At 48.9% G+C, this 18,625-nt stretch overlaps 1 protein-coding gene across 2 annotated transcripts; it reads right to left on the bottom strand.

Annotated features, from left to right (window-relative positions):
* Window positions 1–300: 300 nt before the first annotated feature.
* On the bottom strand, window positions 301–18,043 carry LOC122390421 (importin-7-like). 2 transcript variants are annotated; one of them, XM_043383345.1, is made up of 17 exons: window positions 17,606–18,043; window positions 12,311–12,558; window positions 10,968–11,126; window positions 9,948–10,125; window positions 9,447–9,610; window positions 8,972–9,145; window positions 8,142–8,287; window positions 7,733–7,896; window positions 6,919–7,038; window positions 6,482–6,670; window positions 5,885–6,124; window positions 5,269–5,451; window positions 3,565–4,010; window positions 3,067–3,209; window positions 2,399–2,577; window positions 1,821–2,082; window positions 301–1,494 (listed from the first exon to the last, which is right to left on the bottom strand). In XM_043383345.1, exons 1-17 carry the CDS (start codon window positions 17,687–17,689, stop codon window positions 1,418–1,420), a joined length of 3,156 nt encoding a protein of 1,051 aa, XP_043239280.1. In that variant the 5' UTR covers window positions 17,690–18,043; the 3' UTR covers window positions 301–1,417. The 2 variants fall into 2 exon arrangements, with proteins under 2 accessions (XP_043239280.1, XP_043239281.1); XM_043383346.1 differs by lacking the exon at window positions 10,968–11,126 and having other exon boundaries at window positions 17,606–17,818.
* Between the last annotated feature and the right edge of the window lie 582 nt (window positions 18,044–18,625).

The following is an 18,625-nucleotide window of genomic DNA, read 5'->3' on the forward strand; positions in this document are numbered from 1 at the left end:
GATACATGGAATGGGGCCGGGGGTTCCATAGCTCAAAAGCCAAGACGAGTACGCCCCGTGTGTCATGGGTCCATACAACGCCTATATTCACGCATCTGCCGTTGGTATGGAGGTAAGCCCACCGCTAGGTATAGGTCGCGAAGAAAACCCTCTAGGATCTTCGCGAGGCGCGACCCTAACTTTCTTGGGTGTTTGCTATCATCACTGCGGAGAGGAGACACTCGCGAAGTAAGAGACTTCCGTAGTCCAGTATTTGCAAAGATCGAACGTCAGAGAGCGGTCATTAAAATACACCATTACTTTAAATTACTCATGCATTTTATTTGAAGTTCATCCATCTCTCGCATTTCGTAGCCTCACGCTATCCCGTATCAGCCAACGCCATGTCACAAACGCCGAAGTAATATTTCAGAATACATTAATACAAAACAGATAAATGCGCACACGTCAGATAGGTCCGTGGTCGCCATTTTGCTGTCCGCCGGCCACAACAAGCTTCCACGGTTCACCGCAGAAGCGACCGTCCCGACATAGCCTGGGGCGGTAACAAATGGCGCACCCACTGGATTTGACGGCAGCGACTGGAACGGGATTCTCCGATCGCATCCGTACCAAGCTGACTGCGGGAACGAATGCCTCAAAATTTACCCCGTCGGTGTCACGAATTTCCCTAACGGAGGCACACTCCACAGTTGACGACAATTTGACGCCGCATCAACAACATATTTTCAGTAACAGGTATTTGCTCGGTGGCCGGTCACAGTGATGTTTCTCGGCGCTGGCGCTCGCCGTCCGGCCTCTGGACTGCTCGCCTTCCATCGTCTCGTCTCGCGTCTCGTCGCTGGGCCTCGCCGAACCGACAGCGGGCTGCGCTGAAAGGGCCCCTCGCACATACTGCCCGGCGGGAGCTCACAGTCCGCTCCGTCTGAACTGTTCTGTCCGCCGCGTCACACCCGGCGCCGCGCCGCCGGCCCGCCGTTACCGTCACCATCCCTGCCGACCGTCCGGTCTCACTCACTCACTCGCTGTCCAACACTCGCCACAGCACCCTCGGCCCGCCGGCGCCCCCTCCCCAAACGCAGAGTCCGAGAGTCGGGGTATTATTGTATCGCTGCAAATTTGCAACAGCAATAAGGCAACAAAACCGTGTTCCGACGCCAGCTCTGTACCGGCGGCGGGCAGGCGGGCGGGCGGACAGCGCCGATCACAGTGGGGGCGGACTCGGCCGCCGGATTCTTGCATGCACGCGCGCGCGTCGTCAGTCCCAACCAGACGCGCGCGCCACCTCACTCCACCGGGACCGTCTCTGTCAAGCTACTGTTGCCGATAAATAGGACCTGACTTGGGTTGCGGCCGGCGGGCCGGGCAGTTTCTGACGTGCAGCTGCGCACGCGCACACTCACTACGGCCACCGCCGCTACGGACTGCCGAACGTCACGTTGCCGCCGCCAAAGTTGAAGGAGGACGGCACCGTCTTCTGTTCGAAGTTGTAACCTGGAACGAAGGGACGTGTTAGCGCGCAATCAGCAAGGGGCGCGGTGTGATTAGCAGTCAGCGCAATGTTTAGTATAAAGATCATGTTCCACAGCACACGATCATCGTCGCTATATTTACTGCATCTCTGATAACAGAAAATGATTAAAGATACCAATCGTTCAGCCTAAGTTCCAACCACAACAAACCAAAATATAATGCAGTCATAGCAAACACAAGCGATTACCAATTGCAAACCCAGTTTCGGTGACCTATTTCACAGAAAAGCCAGCCATCGCAAGATAAAAATCACATTCCCTCTCCCCTCAGCTCCCGGTTTCACTGACCTCCCTGTTTCTTGATGGCCTCGGCGTGCCGGGCGGCCTTGCGCTGTTCGGCCATGGTGAACGCCTCCTGCAGGTGTTTTCGGTCCTCCTCTGAGAGGGGAGCCGTCAGCGCGCCGTACCACTCGGGCTGCGCGCGCTGCAGGCCCTCCAGCGTCTCCCGGAACACGACAAACTCGTCCACCGGACAGTCGGCCGCGTCCAAGGGTGTCGTGTAGTCCTCGAATAGTTCGTCGTAGTCGAGACTGTACTCACTACTGTCGTCCTGAAAATGGTGAAAAGGCGGCGGGTTTAGACGGAGGTGACCGTGACAATGCAGCTTTTTTGGATGACAGCGAAAGATACAGCAAAACAGCGACACACAAGTGACCAAGTCTGATACCATTGACGTCCGGTTTGTTTTACGCCTCAACTGCAGAGCCTGACGAGATAACGAACAGCTGTAAGAAGTTCAGCTAAGGAAAGCATACAAATTCCATCCTGTACGTCATAGCCGACAATCACCTCTTTACAAGCCTCAAGACGATAGATTTCATTACAGCATTCCGTCTCCCGCGAAACCGCACCACACCGCGTCTCACCTCGATAATTTGCGACGAGATGGTGAACGGTGAGCTGGGTGACGCCTCCTGCACCTTCTTCTGTAGCAGCTCCAGGTACTGGTTGGACTCCTCGTCCAGCTCGTCCTCGTCCTCGTCCAGCGAGGCCACCTCGTCCTCCTCGTCAGAGTCCGAGTCGTCGCCCTCCTCCAGCGCTCGTGCTGTAAGGGAGGAGAGGGCGCCTGTTGAGCCAAAGTCGCCACCCCCCTCTAGTCACCCTCCTCGTGCCGTGGGAGTGATCATGTCAGCCACCCTCCTCCTGGGCTCGACGTGCTGGGGGGGGGGGGGGGGAGGAAAGACACTGGTGGCTAGTATCAGGGTATACCCTCCTAAGGACCCGTCATGTGCTGTGGAAGGAGAGAGATGAGACCTAAAGACACCACCAGTATTGGAAGCTCTCAATAAAAAACTATTGAAGCACAGAGAAAGCGCAACTTCTACTAGTAATCAGCATCTTCACCAGAATCAGTCACAGAACTGGTCAGCTCACTTTCAACAAAATGCATCTACCCATTTCACAAGCTCACACAACAAAGCAGCGACTCACTCACACGCAACACCACTCAATCCCTCACCTGCCATCACGGCTGCCTCACAATCCCACCATCCGCCACACCTCCCTCTCGAGCCCTGTCAGAGCGCGTCCCTACCTTCGTAAGCTCGCTTCAGCCCGTGAAGTATGACAACCATGGCGGGCAGGATCTGGTTGGTGGCCGTGTCGACGGCGGGCGGCCGGCTCTGCAGCTGCATCAGTACGCACCAGCCGAGGACGTACAGCTTGCGGTCGTGGATGCTGTCAAAGGGCGAAGTACAAAATGTTAGTTGAATATGAAATAACAGAAGGTAAGGAGACCTCACATACAAACCGAAATTCTACGGGTGGCGAGAGCTCAGCATAGAATAAAACTGGCAAACATATCACCAGTTTGGTGAAGCATCATAGACAAAACAAATTTTCCCAAAGCTGAAGTACATCCGAAAGGCATATGCTTCTTCCCCCGAGCACAGTCCCCACAACTCTGACACACAACATAGAGCATACCCCTGGGCCCGGACCCGTCCACATCCAGCCAGATGATCTGCACCAGCTCATGGCACCTGCTACCCTGAGAAGATCCGGCCTGCCACCAACCCTGAGAGACACTCACCCTGAGAAGTGTTCGTGGTCGCTGATCCACTGTGTGATGAAGTGATCGACCAGCGTCTGGTTAGTGTTGGGGATCGGCGTCTTGCTGAACGTCTCCAGCAGCAGGGCCGGCTCCGTGTACAGCACCGCGATCAGCGTCTGCAGACACATGACGCGCAGGTCCCCGGACTGCATCGCCTGCATCAGTCGCTCCACCACCAGCTGGATGAACATGGGGATGAACTTCTGAATGCGGCCCTGACACTGCAGGATGATACACTCGAGTAGCTTGACGGCGTGCAGCTCCTTGTACTCGTCCTGATCGCCGGTCAGCACCGCCTTGCACATGTTGTACATGGCCACGACGCGCGCCTCGTTGGCCAGGAAGCCCTCTGTGTCGACTGTGACGTAGTTGTGCAGCGACGGCATCATCTCGTCGAAGTAGTCGATGCCGCCGTCCTCGAACACCTGAGAAAGGTGGAGGGATGTGAGTTAGTCAAGGGACCGCGTAGGGCACTGAGAAGCTACTGGGGCCAACATCGACTGCATTTTGAGCGACATGATGAAAGATTATAAGCGTGTGCACCGAGAGGATCACGAATATTATTCAACGGTCGAAAGGAGAAAAGCTGAAGCTTATCAAACACTCACAATCGAAGCCGAGACCGGAACAGAATCAAGCACCGCGATACCTATATTAACCCTCGCCCGTAAACGGCCATCTGCCACCTTCGCCCATGCAGGGGGGGGGGTTGGTGCGACCCCCCCCCCCTTGGCGTTTGAAAACGGAGCGTCGTAGAGCTTAGCGGAAAAGACCAACGGATTGCTCTCGCCGAGATCTCGCGATTGGTGGTATATTTTTTGGTCCTAGGTCAACATTTGACCTACTTTTGGCCGGTCAAAGGTCAAATTTTCGGAAAAATAGACTTTTTTCAACTTTCCGCGGCGATTGCGGCAACACGGTGGGAGATATCGACTTGAAACCTTCACTATCGTGTTCCTTGATCAATTCTCTATCGTTTGGTATGTATTTCGTTTCCCTAGCTCTAAAAATGGCGCGTTGGGAGCGCCGGAAGTCGGCAAGGTCACAGTCGGCGGCAGAAATTCGAAAAATCAAAATTTAAATTTTTGAAATCTGATTGTATTTTTGGATTTGGAAGGTCCATTTGCTGCCTATAGAAGCTAATATAGCTGCATATTCCCATTGAGGTGACAAGAATTAGCAAAATAGTGGTTCGGACGCTTTTCAAAAATAGTACCGGACGCTGTTCCTCTTGTGACGTCATAGCTCCGTGACCTGACCTGACCCGGTCAAGTTTCTTATACCATATGATAGCCAATACTTGCCCCAACATGCATGGGAAGTTTCATCACGATCCATCAACCGATGTCCGTACCACCGGCAGGAAACCTCGGGCGTTGGCACTCAGTTTGTGAAAATCCGGCCGGAGGCTGTTCCCTTTGTGACGTCATAACTCCGTGACCTGACATGACCCGGTCAATTTTTTTTATCAAAAGATGCGCAAGGTTTGCCCCATAAGGTACCTAAAATTTGGCGGCGCTGCGCGCCGCCGTTTTTGCACTATTTCCGAAAAACCTCAGGGGGGGGGGTTGCACCAACCCCCCCCCTACATGGGCGAGGGTTAACTTTCTAATTTTCCCAAATATATGTTTAAACGTAAGTCCGGATCCTCAGCTGCGACCCAAGACTTCATCAATCACTCACCTTGTATAGCATTTCGAATATTTTCCACATGTCGGGGCTGATGCGCGTCATGGTGAGGCTGATGACGATCTTGAAGACGTCCTCGTAGAGGTCCATGATGCTGTTCTCCAGGACAAACACCACCGCCTGGAGGAAGACGGGCTCCAGCTGGGCGCAAATCTCCGGCTCGTCCTCCCACACGTCCTGGAATAGAGACATGGAATTACACGTCACGTAACACATAATGAGATTAGTCTTCCCACTGGTACTGCTGCAATAGGGATGAAAATATGCAGTGCACGTTTCACGCGTTGCACAGCACGCCACATCTCGCTGGTCCTGCCTTACGATCTTGCGGTAGATGAAAATAGACGCGGGCTAAAATGAAATGTGCGGGTCTGCGTCTTGCGAGTAACCGGTAATACACGGACACGGGCCCGCACGCATGTGCTGAGAGCGTGGAAGCATGCTCAGCTCTAGTTGAACGCAGCGTGCTTCAGATGCAAGCACTGGTTCACTTTTTACATATACGAGCAATTCACCCAAGCAATTTTACATATACGAGCTCGTAACGAGCAGTTCACCCAAGGCCTACAGCAGTCAACTCGTCCTCACATCCAACCACCAATGCACTCACCAAGATCGAATCCATCGTGTTGAGCAGTCCCATGGCCGCCGGCATCTTGTCCTCGGCCTCATCGCCGCCACACTGTGTGCAGATGCCCTTGAAGGCGTCCAGCACGCGGGTGGCCAGCTCCAGGGCTATGGGCATCAGCTGCTCGTGGTAGGTGTAGACGATACGCTGCACGGACGAAGTTAGCTCCTGGTTGTCTGTGGTGGTGATCACGTCCAACATCCGCACCAGCACGGCCCGGATCTGAAACGGTGGCGAGGTAGGGGACAGGTCAGTGGCAGATGGCCGTTCGGGTCTCATCGGGTTTTTTTGTCACACCTTGCATTACTGGTAATGCGAAACCCCACCAACGTTATGGTTAGACATGAAAACGCACATCGTAAGTGCTCAGACATTTCAAAAGGCTTCCAATAAACAGGACGGCACACACGATTCACGAATAATGACTTTAAAACATTCAGGCAAACCACCAAATTAAAGCATCCTTCACAATTTTCATCAATCACAATCAAGCACTTCACAGTTCACAACCTCCCGTTGTCGCATAAATCCATAACCCAGCACAATCCAGCCTCAGAATTAAAGCATCCTTTCACTCACATTGGGCTCGAGGATTTTGACGGCCTTGGTCTGGAAGTGGAGGGTCATCTGGAGACCAATGGCGGCCTCCACCTGTACCGGCATCTCCTTGTCGTTCAGCAGACAGTGCGTCAGGGCGTTCACCCCCGTCACCAGGTTCTCGTCGTTCTGGAACTTGATCTTGCTGAAATGCTGCATCGCCCAGCACGCCTGAGGGAATCAGGCCGTCAGCATTTCGACCTGAGCATTAGTTGACACGTGGCACAACAGAAATGAACATTATGGTACAGAGTCCACTTTGCATGCATGAATCATGAGTGAATGGTAGCAAAAGGAAGTTGAAGAGCCGGCTCTTGGTATTGGTCGTAAAAGTGTCATCATCACTGGGTAGACAGTGACGGTCAACGAAGTGTAATGGAGCGATATAACGACATCGCTGACGGTCCGGCCTCACTCACCCTGGCGCGTAGGAAGCCGTGTGGACTGGTGAACTCGGGGTACACGTGCGTGGTCACCATCATCTCCATCTGACTCTTGTACAGCTGCTTCGACAGCAACACCTTGCTGATGCTGCCCACCTGCACAGAGTGAAACGTTAGGTAAAAAATGTAATACGGCTAATAATAAACAGATCCTTAAAGTTCCAACAACAAATCCGAGTTGGGGCTATTTTGTCGATGACATTTGGGTTTCAGAAAGAAAAGTAGCGTGGACGACGCCATGCAGCACCAGAACATGCTAAGTAAAAGGCGCACCAACTCTCATTGGCGTCCCTCCCCCCCCCCCCCTCTTTACCATACGTCCATCAACTCGGCCACAGCTGCCACCAGGCAGACAATAATTAATAATCATACACCTGAGTCCAACAGGTGGCGCCTAACACAGTGATTAAATAATTCAGCCGACAATGCGGGAACATACCGTATGTAGCCAAGACAGTTGACGTGGAAACGAAATTCCATGGCGCTGGTACTTAATCCGTGACTGCTATACTCTAAAAGTTTCGTTCACATCAAATGAAGCGCCCACCCCTGGCTAGCTTATGCCACTGCAAGCCACTTCAGGTATCTGTCCAATCCTCCAAAGCACAACACATAACACCGTTCACATTTCCCGTCTCTCCCAGTCTGTTACCATTTCATCCATGCATCAAATAGCTCATTCGGCACCTAAGACCCAATTAAACAAACTATCCACCTCATCACTCTCCCTCCTCTCTCCCACGCCACTCCCAGCCTCTCTCCCGCATCTCTCCCTCTCCCAGCCTCTCACCAGATGAAGAATGCCGTCCTTCTGTCGGGGCGTCGTCTCGGATGACGTCAACACCTGCACGACGAACATCATGGTGTCGCGCAGCATGTCCTTGCGCTTCTTGGCCACAGAGTTCAGCAGGGAGGCGGCACTGATGGCCGGGGAGACAGAGTCCTCCATAGGGTCTGTGGGCGAGACGGACGGGCACACCGCGGGGTCAGAATAGGGTGCGTGATTAGGCGAATGAATTCACGTTGGAAGTCTGGAAGACACCTGTCGGTAAATAGTTACTGGAATTACGCAGAAAGTACGGAGTTTTGCATGAATTGGCGTCCTACTTAGGGTTAACTTCATACAAGTGAAACTGCTAGAAGCCATTCAGTCATTATAGTACCACGACCTCACGTCAATTAGTGCCGGCAACACCTACCGTATTTGACCCTGATGAACTCGTAAGGGTCATCTTCCCACATGGAGGCGTCCGCGTCGCTGAAGCACATGACTGGGAAGATGACGTCCTTGATGACGACCAGCATGTGCGGCTTCAGTAGCTTCCAGGAGAATGACAGCGGCACACTGCCGGCAAAGAGAAGAGGGTGCGTCAGCGCGGCACACTGCGAGAGGCGGAACAAATGCAGTCTACGGTACCGGCAAGGCACGAGAGCCGTAAGATGTGCAATGTTATGTTCATCATACCAAAGCGGCACTTCCTACAGGGTTCGGAAAGTCGAAAGTGGTACTTCTGACTGTAAGACTTCTGATGGCGCAGGGGTGTCAAACCGTTACTCCGGAGTAGAAAGGCAATGCACGCAGGCAGGGTAAAGTTCAGAGGTGGATGCAGAGTTCATATGTCACTAGTTAGATCAAGGTTAGATCAGTTAGATCAAGATTGGGCAATGAACAGGTTTGACTCAAAGGTGGCACAGGTTTGAGATTAAAGCGATTGTTGCCATGAATCAGCCATGAATATAGTGCGATATCCTGATGTGTCAGTAGTGTATTACTTCGGGGAAATCGCGACCGATAGCTACCGCCCACACACTTCACAATCATGTGTCAACTATGTAGCATAGCGATATTATATCCCCGCCTGCTGGTGCGCCCGGTCACACGTCCAAACCATCAAACTATGTAGCGAACTATTCAACAACTTACAAAGCAAACTTCATATGGCTCATCAGCTGGCTTGTTGTCGTTTTATCCGTTCACACCCAGACCTTCGACCCTTGCGACCCTTGTCGCACCTCCAGCGTCACTCACCACTTGTTGAGATAGTTGATGGTCTGTTGCAGAACGCGGGGAGCCACGTACTGTCCGCTCCGATAGTTGTCCAGGATACCAATCAGCACCTTCAGAGTACCCGGGGTGAACGCCTTCAGGTACCACGCGGCGAAATCCTCGTACTGCTTCAGCACCTTACCCGGGCTGCCGTACCTACAGCAGACAGATAGATGGCGTGGTTTATCGCCATATAATGGACAGTTAGGGTGATTCGTGGTTGTAGGACAAGAACACGACAAACACGCGGCAAAAATGTCAGCCATCAATGACTATACACATCTGCAAGTAGTCTTCTGCACAACTGAGGTAGTAAAAAGGAACCGATAAACTTATCATTCAAATAAATAACTCATATTGCACACAGCTGAGTCACTAACAGTCCTTTAGCTAGACTATCGCACTTTCGCCTAGACTCCTGCATTCCCCCTATGTCGACCCTCTTCTCTCGACTAACCTCTCGAATGTGCGGTTGAGCAGGTGAAGCGCCCACTTGCGGCACTTCCACCAGCAGAGGTTACAGCGCTCCTCCTCGTCGATCTGATTGGCCTGCTCGGGTACCGGCCGCTCGGCCACCTGACGAATCAGCTCCATCCACTGGGTAAACACCTCGCGGGTGATCTGAGAAAACGACAGACAGAAGGGTGACAGCTCCTTCCTCTGGGTGAATACCTCGCGAGTCGCGGGTGATCTGAGAAAACGACAGAGGTGGTAGGGTGAGCAGTGGGGAGACAGCGGCATAGCATGAATACGGGACTTGTCGATACACTATACTGGCAAATCGAGGGCCTGTCCTAGAACACTGCAAATGCTCGTCTTACAGTCTCCAAAAAGGAGTTACCAAATGGCACGTACTTGCACTAGCCATCCCCCTGCCCCTCCCATGTCACCTTTCATGACATCTCTCACATCTCTCTGGTCACATCTCTCCCCTCCCACCTGCCACGCCGACACTCACGTGCTCCAGCGGCAGCTGGTGCAGCAGGTAGCTGCGCAGGATCTTGAGGATCTGCTTCTGAAGGAGGACAGAGCACTCGCCGATGTCTGGCATCAGCTCACACATGCGCTGGTACATGATGGGCAGCAGCAGGTTCATTGCGTCCACCACTGGTTGGCGTTTTTCCTCGGCACGGTATCTGTCGAGCCAAGACACCGATCAGCTAGAATGCAACAGAAATGCGCCCACTCTATGCAATTGTAGGCTGCCTTACATCCATACTGTCAGTCAATCATGTAAAATAAGCAAACAGAAATCAGGTCGCCCCTATCACCAGTATAACGCCTTTTGGGGCGAGTAACGGAGCGAGCGAGAGGGTGAGCCTTGCACGTGCGAAATTTCGAGGGGGTACCTCCAACTGACTTGTGCACGGCACCCTACTAACTGGTCTCTAGCGATGTGCCAAATTTGAGCACAATCGGTCCAGCCGTTCTCGAGATCTGGAAGCGGCACCCTGCACGTGCGCACGTGCAAAATGGGTCCCAACTGACTTGTGCACGGCACCCTACTAACTGGTCCCTAACCGTGTACCAAATTTGAGCGCCATCGGTCCAGCCGTTCTCGAGATCTGGAAACGACCCCTGCACGTGCGCACGTGCAGCAGCACCCCAACTCTGGCACATGGATATGCAGTGTCTAGTGGGTGCCTACCTACATGCCAACTTTCAGCGCAATCGGCCAAGTAGTTACCGAGATATTGCAACAATTACAAAAGTGACACCTCTTCGTTTTGCACGCGGCACGTGCTTAAGGGGTCACCCACATGCATCGGGAATAGTCCAATACTTGGTAGAAGGAATGAAGCTACCCTACAAAAATTACCGCATGTAAATCGGTCAAGTGGTTGCTGAGATATAAGCCTCGCAAAAGCGTCCGCACGGCCGGCCGGCCGGCCGGCCGCTCATACTCAGAAATTTCCGTTATTCTACGTAAGACTCCGCTCGCTTCGCTCGCTCCGTAATCAACCGGTTAAGTTCTTACTCGAAACATTTGACTAGCTTGTAGAGGCAGCTGAGCGCTCCGGAGAGGATGTTTCTGTCGGGGTTCTGCAGGTAGATGGAGATTTTGTCGACGACGCCCGGCCAGCGCTCCGGAAAGTCGCTGCTCACCATGTCCTTGAGACACACGGTCAGCTGCTGCCTGTGGGAAAAATAAACGGTAAAATGACACCATCGAACAACAGACTAGACATGTGCTAAAGCACCAACGAATGACGAATGAACGAGCGTACGAACGTACGAACGAACGAACGAACGAGCGAACGAAAGAAGGGACAAAAGAACGGACGGACGGACAAAAGAACGGACGGACGGACGGACGAACGAACGAACGAAGGAACGAACCAATGAATGAATGGACAAGCGAACGAGAGGATGAACGGAGGAACGAGCCGACGGGCCGACAAGCACGCTCGAGCTCTCGAACAAAAAAAAAGTATGAACGAACGGGGGGGGGGGAAGGCTGATTGCCAACAGGAAACGAAGTCACTTTTCTCCATAACAAAACGAGTGAATCCGACCGCTACTGAACCAGTATAACGCCTTTTGGGGCGACTAACAGAGCGAGCGAGAGGGTGGGCCTTGCACGTGCGAAATTTCGAGGGGGTACCTCCAACTGACTTGTGCACGGCACCTTACTAACCGGTCTCTAGCGATGTGCCAAATTTGAGCACAATCGGCCCAGCTGTTCTCGAGATCTGGAAGCGGCACCCTGCACGTGCGCACGTGCAAAATGGGTCCCAACTGACTTGTGCACGGCACCCTACTAACTGGTCCCTAACCGCGTACCAAATTTGAGCGCCATCGGTCCAGCCGTTCTCGAGATCTGGAAACGACCCCTGCACGTGCGCACGTGCAGCAGCACCCCAACTCTGGCACATGGATGTGCAGTGCCTAGTGGGTGCCTACCTACATGCCAAGTTTCAGCGCAATCGGCCAAGTAGTTACCGAGATATTGCAACAATTACAAAACTGACACCTCTTCGTTTTGCACGTGGCACGTGCATAAGGGGTCACCCACATGCATCGGGAATAGTCCAATACTTGGTAGAAGGAATGAAGCTACCCTACAAAAATTACCGCGTGTAAATCGGTCAAGTGGTTGCTGAGATATAAGCCTCGCAAAAGCGTCCGCACGGCCGGCCGGCCGCTCATACTCAGAAATTTCCGTTATTCTACGTAAGACTCCGCTCGCTTCGCTCGCTCCGTAAAAACTGTTGACAACTTAATATTGGCCAGCTTGCCACCCCAATTCAGTCATGCCTTATCTGTCCCGATGACCGACACCACACGGCTCGCTTAACAGTCCCATCCGCCGCCACTGACCGCAGAATATCGGGCACGTGCACGGCGGCGTCCACCATGGTGTCACGTAGCACGGCGCAGTCCTGCTCGTGGATAAGGAACGGCATCGGCTCGCGCGGCTTGTACTTGAGGTGGAGGCCCGGGTCAGCCCAGCTGCGCTTCACCATGTTCTTCAGGTAGATGGCGCCTGACTGACGCACCGGCATCTCCACCTGGTTGTTCATCACGATCTGTAGCAGGGTCGGCGCAAAGCCGATGATCTTGTACATCTGTGGGGAGAGAGATCGTACATCAGCAGTCATTTCGACTGGTTTGATGGAAATGCTCACAGCTGGTCAACAGCCTGGTTGATTCCTTGTAGCCAGCTCTCCCAAGTGTCTGATCCTTACACTTGACAGCAGTGTTTCTTAGTGTTCTTATGACCAGAGACATCCTCATGACCAGATGGGAGCAAAACGACCATCGTTATGTCTAAGAGAGGTGCTGATCATTATGAATATTGGTGAGTACCTATATGCTCATTATTTCATTTCTATGATCTCCTGTTATATATTGCAAACTGTATATTTCCTATGTAAATTGCAAATAGAGATAAACAAATACAAGTTGGTGAGCCTTTACAGAAATCTGTGAAGCTACAAAATTTTGACACATAATGTGGTAAAAAATGGCTGCAGGTTCAGATTCCTGGATCACATGTAACACCACTTGTTAAGAGCTTGTTGAACTGGCATCATACATACCTAATAATACAGGCATAGTAAAGGCTGGCAGTCATATCTACAAGGTATCATACTGCTGCTAGTTGTTTCTCAAAATTATGGAGTCTGAATATCTAATTAAGGTAACATAAACATCAGCTTTCCAAAAATGATTTTACAAATTACATGTCTTTACAGCAACAGCACATCTTATACAAATATGATAAACATGAATACAATTTTACCTAAACTTTCATTCTAGGAATATTAGTTCAAAGAACAACCAATTTCTCATTGATGTGATATCAGATAACCTCAATGAAGTCAATGCCTGTTCTTGGATTAGTTTTTGTATCCTTGTATTCAATCAACATGTCCATTATTGCAACAGAGATATATCTTTCAGTAAAAGACTTCAATCTTTCACTAATTATCATGCCCCCCCCCCTAAAAAACAGCACATCTGTCAAGCAGAAAGCATTAAAAGCAGCATGTCCTCAAACATGGCACTTTCAAGTGCCTTTACTGAGCCTAGACTAAATATTATTAGTGACATTAGGTAGCTCAGCTATTTCTACTATGTCAATTGTTGAACTGGCATCATACATAATAATACAGGCATATCTTATACAAATATGCCTGTATTGTTTAAAGTCATAGTACATTTCATAGTGATTAGCATTAAAGAGCAAAAAATGATGACAAATAACAGAACTTGAGATAAAAGCTATCAAGTGACATGTCGACTTCAATGCTTAAGTCTACAGCTGTTCCCAAAATATCTATGCATTTTAAGACAAGCCTACTTATGATGCAAAAGTATGACACTGTTTTTATGCTCACTGGGGAAAGATAGCCACCAGCTATAAGCTTGTCTTTTTTATCAAAATGCACAAACAAAATTTAGCATTATTTGTAGATGGAATGTAGAATGTAAAAAAGGTACCTGATACCATGGTTGAATCCTCTAGAGATGTTAGGCATTAGTTTTTAGTCTGATAGCCCAACCAGAGACCAGCTCAATTCCTAATAAAAGTTAAAACAGCAAATACCTAAATACCAATGAGGCATAAGGGTTACCTATGCCATAAGTGCTGCTCACCAATGAGTGGCTGAATAGCACCAGAAAGTGGCATAATGGAACCATATGCTTATCACTCCAAAAGCATGCCAATGAAGAGTGGTGGTGAGCTCCTGACATATATCCAACCAAATGACATTCCAATTTATTCTACCTACCACATTTTTGGCGAAGTGTACTGCTAAGGTTCTGAAATGAGTATTTTAGCAAAGCAATACCTCAATGACAATCCACAGTATGCTACGCAATGAAACGAGAGATCCATAGCAAGAATGCCAGTCGGTGACACACCAGGGAAATAAGCTAAAATTAGAGCGCTCTATTTATTGCTCCCGCTACTTCACCGTCTCCCATAGGGTCCTGTGTTGAGCTGGTGTCGAGGCTCTAAAAATGACGCCGATTTTTGCACCCTTCTCACGAAAACCGCTCGGACCGCCTGGAAACCAATTGTTCCGCTCTAAAAATTTCATGATCGACGGGAAAATGAATGAGGAAAAGATTGGTCCTGAAATAATTCTGAACTCCCTGTAGAACATATCGAAATATGGCTGCAAACTAGGAGCATGTCAAAATCGACAAAACAATACAAATAAACTTACCGGGATTTTTTTATTTTCCATGCATCTGTGTATGAAATCAGTCGGTTTTTCGGAAAAATCATCTTCTGTTTAATAAATAATTCCACAATTGCAATCGAGAAAAAAAACATTTCCGCTGTGACAGCAGTTTTGGCATTGTGCCAGTAGTGTGGCGTGCGCGGTGCTGCGTGGTCGTCGGGACGGAGTTGTGAGTATTTTCGGTGTTTTAAATGGTTGATGGCCATTTGAACCAGCTTCATATTATTTCCTACAAATTTTTACATCAAATTATTGCTTTGAAAGACCATTGAAACCCCTTATCTCTTCATGAAGCACGATCATATTCATCGTCGACGAAAATGGCGCGGGACTCCATGTGCATTCCGATAGAAATAAATCGTAATTTAAATAATATTCGATGATAATTATCATATTCTAGTGACACATTTTCATAAAATAAGGCATAAACTTTGCAAGGAAGTCAACATTGGATAATTGAATTCTTATTTTTCTCAAATATCCTTGTAGTAGTCAAATGGCTCAATTGTTAGATAGATGTAAGTATATGTTTTGGCTTGATGTTTGCTGTGAAACCACCCAGCCACTTGCTGGTTGAGTGGTTTTCTGATAATTACCTGATAATCATTTCTCCTTTTCCTTAAAAGAAACTAAAATTCCTTTCAAAGTAATCCATTTTAAGGAAAGGCGGCCTGCTCATTGCATTTCATGTTCTTGTTTTGTTATTGCTGGCAGTATTTTGATACAATAATGCAATAGGTATGAATTTTTTGCAATAATAAAACCTAAGACGAACTTAGTTAATGCGTCAATCAAACACCCAACAGAAAGATTGTGAGTCCTTGTGACGTGAAGTAGAATATTCTATGAATGTGTTATAAAGAATATGCCAAATATTAAATTAATTATTATTTGATACCAATAGCTGAGCAGGTGAATTATGCCACAATATAATTTCATTTTCTGGTTTTGAAATAGCCGGCAGTATTTTACTTCAACAAATGTAATATACATGGAATACATGTTGTTATGTTACCTATGTTAAAAGTTTAATAACAGCCAACAGAAGGAGCTGTTTCAGCAGATAATGTTTGTACCTTATGCATTACCTTTCTTTTCTGCAGGACCATGCTTCCGCTGGGTGGTCGACATTTGCCTCCTGAAGAAGTTGAGCAACATGAAGACCACCAGATGAGGTGTCTGCAGTTCATGTGGAACTCTGCAGACTACAAGTGTTATGCCAACCACAACCAAAGTGCTGTGATCATGGAGGTATGAACCTCATGACAACACTTCAGATTTGCAGTTGAACCAAAGTGTGATTCAAACCACCTGTGGCATCTCACTCAATGTGTGAACAGTGTGATTATTGTGCAGTGTTCAGCTGCAACTAAGACATTTATTAGTGACTTGTTTTGCAATTAGCCACCAAAAGCATTTTTTGGGCTGGCTGCTGTAATTTGTTGTGCACTGCGCAATAGTGGTAGTGTTTTGTCACTTGTCAAGTTGTCAGTTGTGCATGTTGCATGTTTCTCTTCCCTCGGCCCTCATTATCAGTTAAGTGGTGAATTGGCATCACTCAGTCTCCCCAGATCTCCATTGACTGTCTGTCAACCACCTAACTTGAGATGGTATTTGCTAATAGTGTCAGAAAAGAAGTGATTGTAGACATTTTTAGGAATATGAGCTCCGTTTCATGCGTGTTCCAGTGGTCATTTTGTCACATGTCCCATAGTGTAATAAATGGAAACTGTTGTTCCCTTTTGAAGGTACTCGCGGATGCAGAAAGCGTTGGGCCTAATTATTAAACGCACCCTCCTATCAGCGACGCACGAAATCGACAAATATCATCCTTTTTAGAACAGGAGAAAACGAAAACTTGTGAACATAGCTGTACCTACAACAGTGCATAAGGAATTGAAATTCTGGGAGTTTTTGAAATTCGGAGAAACTGAAGTTGTCGACAGGTATGCCCCCTGCACGTCAAAGACCGCCTAAAAAACAAACGTCTACAAATGAAGGCAGTATTCGTATGTTCGTTGTAATTGCAGCAGCCTAGCAACATGTATTGCGGTCCGATTGCGAATTACACTCGTGCTCAAAAACTATGCCGGTAATTGCCAATGCACTTAGGTCATAGGTGAGGAGAGGAAGGGTTATGTCATATGTCAACATCATAGAAATGGCTTCATCTGAGCTGTGCCTATTGTAGTTGTACATAATTCAACCAATCTATGCATTTCGTTTCTTGCAATCTACTCATGCTTTCACTCCAGCTTCAGAGTAATCATTCCATATTGTACGTCTTAAGATATTGATTTCTATGGCGGTTTGCAATTACTAGCCACGTCTCACCTCAGTTTGGTGGCCCCGCATCGGCCCACTCGGCCGCTCTAAAATTGACTTACGGAGGAGGATGGTGGCTTTTATTTTAGCTTCTCCGCCGACTGCGGGGAGCGCCGTCGCCGAGGTAGGAGCAATAAGTAGCTTATGTTTGGGACTAATTTCCACGTTTAATTAACATTTTAATGTTATTTTAATTAATTCATGTTAATCTTTGACGCATTCTCTTTCTATTGATACCATCCACCGGTCTGAGAATTACTGCCTTGCTGCGTAAGGGCCGATAAAAGATCACGTTTTTAGGGGTATCTCTTCAACATGGGGCAGGAGCAATAAATAGAGCGCTCTAATTTTAGCTTATTTCCCTGGTGTGTCACCGACTGATGCCTGATAGCAAATTTGTCAGACCTGGCATTCAAATTCCAGTCAAACAATGGGAAGGAGTGTAGCTGACTCCCATGTTTCAATGAAATCCTGACATATATTTCATATATTTAACGTCCATTATTAATATATTTCATCAATATTCATCATCTGAAACCATGCTAAGGGCGCCAGACATTTATTGGCGCACCAAGGAGCATGTGCGGCATACCTGATCGAGCTGAGCAGATGCTTCCTTCTGGTGGCTGATGTCTAACGTGCTTCGCAACAGATTTATAATGTTTTGCTGGTCCATCTTTAGTCTTCAATTGATGTCTTACAGAATTAATTATTACATGCACTAAGTAAACACAAAACTTTCAGTCGAAGCGCGTCACCCCGCACCCCACTTCGCGGCTCCCACGCGAGAAAAGGCCGACGGAGGCAAACCATGCCCTAAAATGTATGAGATATCACCAAATTGTGGAATATGCACTTTTATTCGTTTCTAGGACTAACTTACTGCAACAAAAACAAACGTGTTTTTCTGTCTTGGTCAAGAAAAGATGCTAACTGCCAAGCTTGAGTAAATTATTGTACCTATTTTATCGGATAGAAGCGAACAAGCGAAATATTAGCAAAAATGTGAGCGGGGATTTCTGCCAGCTGGCGACTGCCATGGACCTAAAACTTGCTGGACGAGCGGGGAAATGACCCGAATAATGGCCCGCCAAAATATCTACGTGTGTTATAACTTATACGAGCTTATTAGTTCATTTTCCTTTAGGTATGTCTGGGAGCAGGTTCGTTCACTCTCAGCTTTTGCGAAACGGCAACTACAGATGCATTGAATTGAAGAGATGAAGACTCTGTAGTGTGCGTGCACAGTCTTCTATACAAACCGTGGTGCACTGTGGCACACCGTGGTGGGCGCTGGCGGACCGGCGCCCTCTTGACGCCTATCGCTGGAGTTTCGATAGCCTTGTTCGGTGACTCCGGCGAACCGTGGCCCACGACTGCCTCCCTCCAGAGTCCAGAGCTCGGAATGTCTCGAAGTAACAACACTGCACTGACACGCCAGCGTAGTGCAATGCCCTCCCTTCTTGGTCAGACACCCTCAGTACCCTGAGCTCTCAGTGGTCCTGGGTCCAGCTCTTCATCGATCTCGGATGGTTATGGCCTAGTAAAACATCCCCGGTACATGACAAAAGCATTGTACCTACCTAACAAAATCAGCGCTCTGTGGTCATCT

The sequence above is a fragment of the Amphibalanus amphitrite genome, unplaced genomic scaffold (assembly GCF_019059575.1).
Source record: "Amphibalanus amphitrite isolate SeventyFive unplaced genomic scaffold, NRLGWU_Aamphi_draft 000395F_arrow, whole genome shotgun sequence".
Classification (NCBI taxonomy): Eukaryota; Metazoa; Arthropoda; class Thecostraca; order Balanomorpha; family Balanidae; genus Amphibalanus; species Amphibalanus amphitrite.

Coding starts and splice junctions, on each gene's coding strand:
- LOC122390421 (XM_043383345.1), bottom strand. CDS start 17,689: ATGGACCAGCAAAACATTATAAATCTGTTGCGAAGCACGTTAGACATC. Junction 10,126..10,967: donor AAGCTAGTCAAATGTTTCGA/GTAAGAACTTAA, acceptor TTGGCTCGACAG/ATACCGTGCCGAGGAAAAAC. Junction 9,611..9,947: donor ACCAGCTGCCGCTGGAGCAC/GTGAGTGTCGGC, acceptor TCGTTTTCTCAG/ATCACCCGCGAGGTGTTTAC.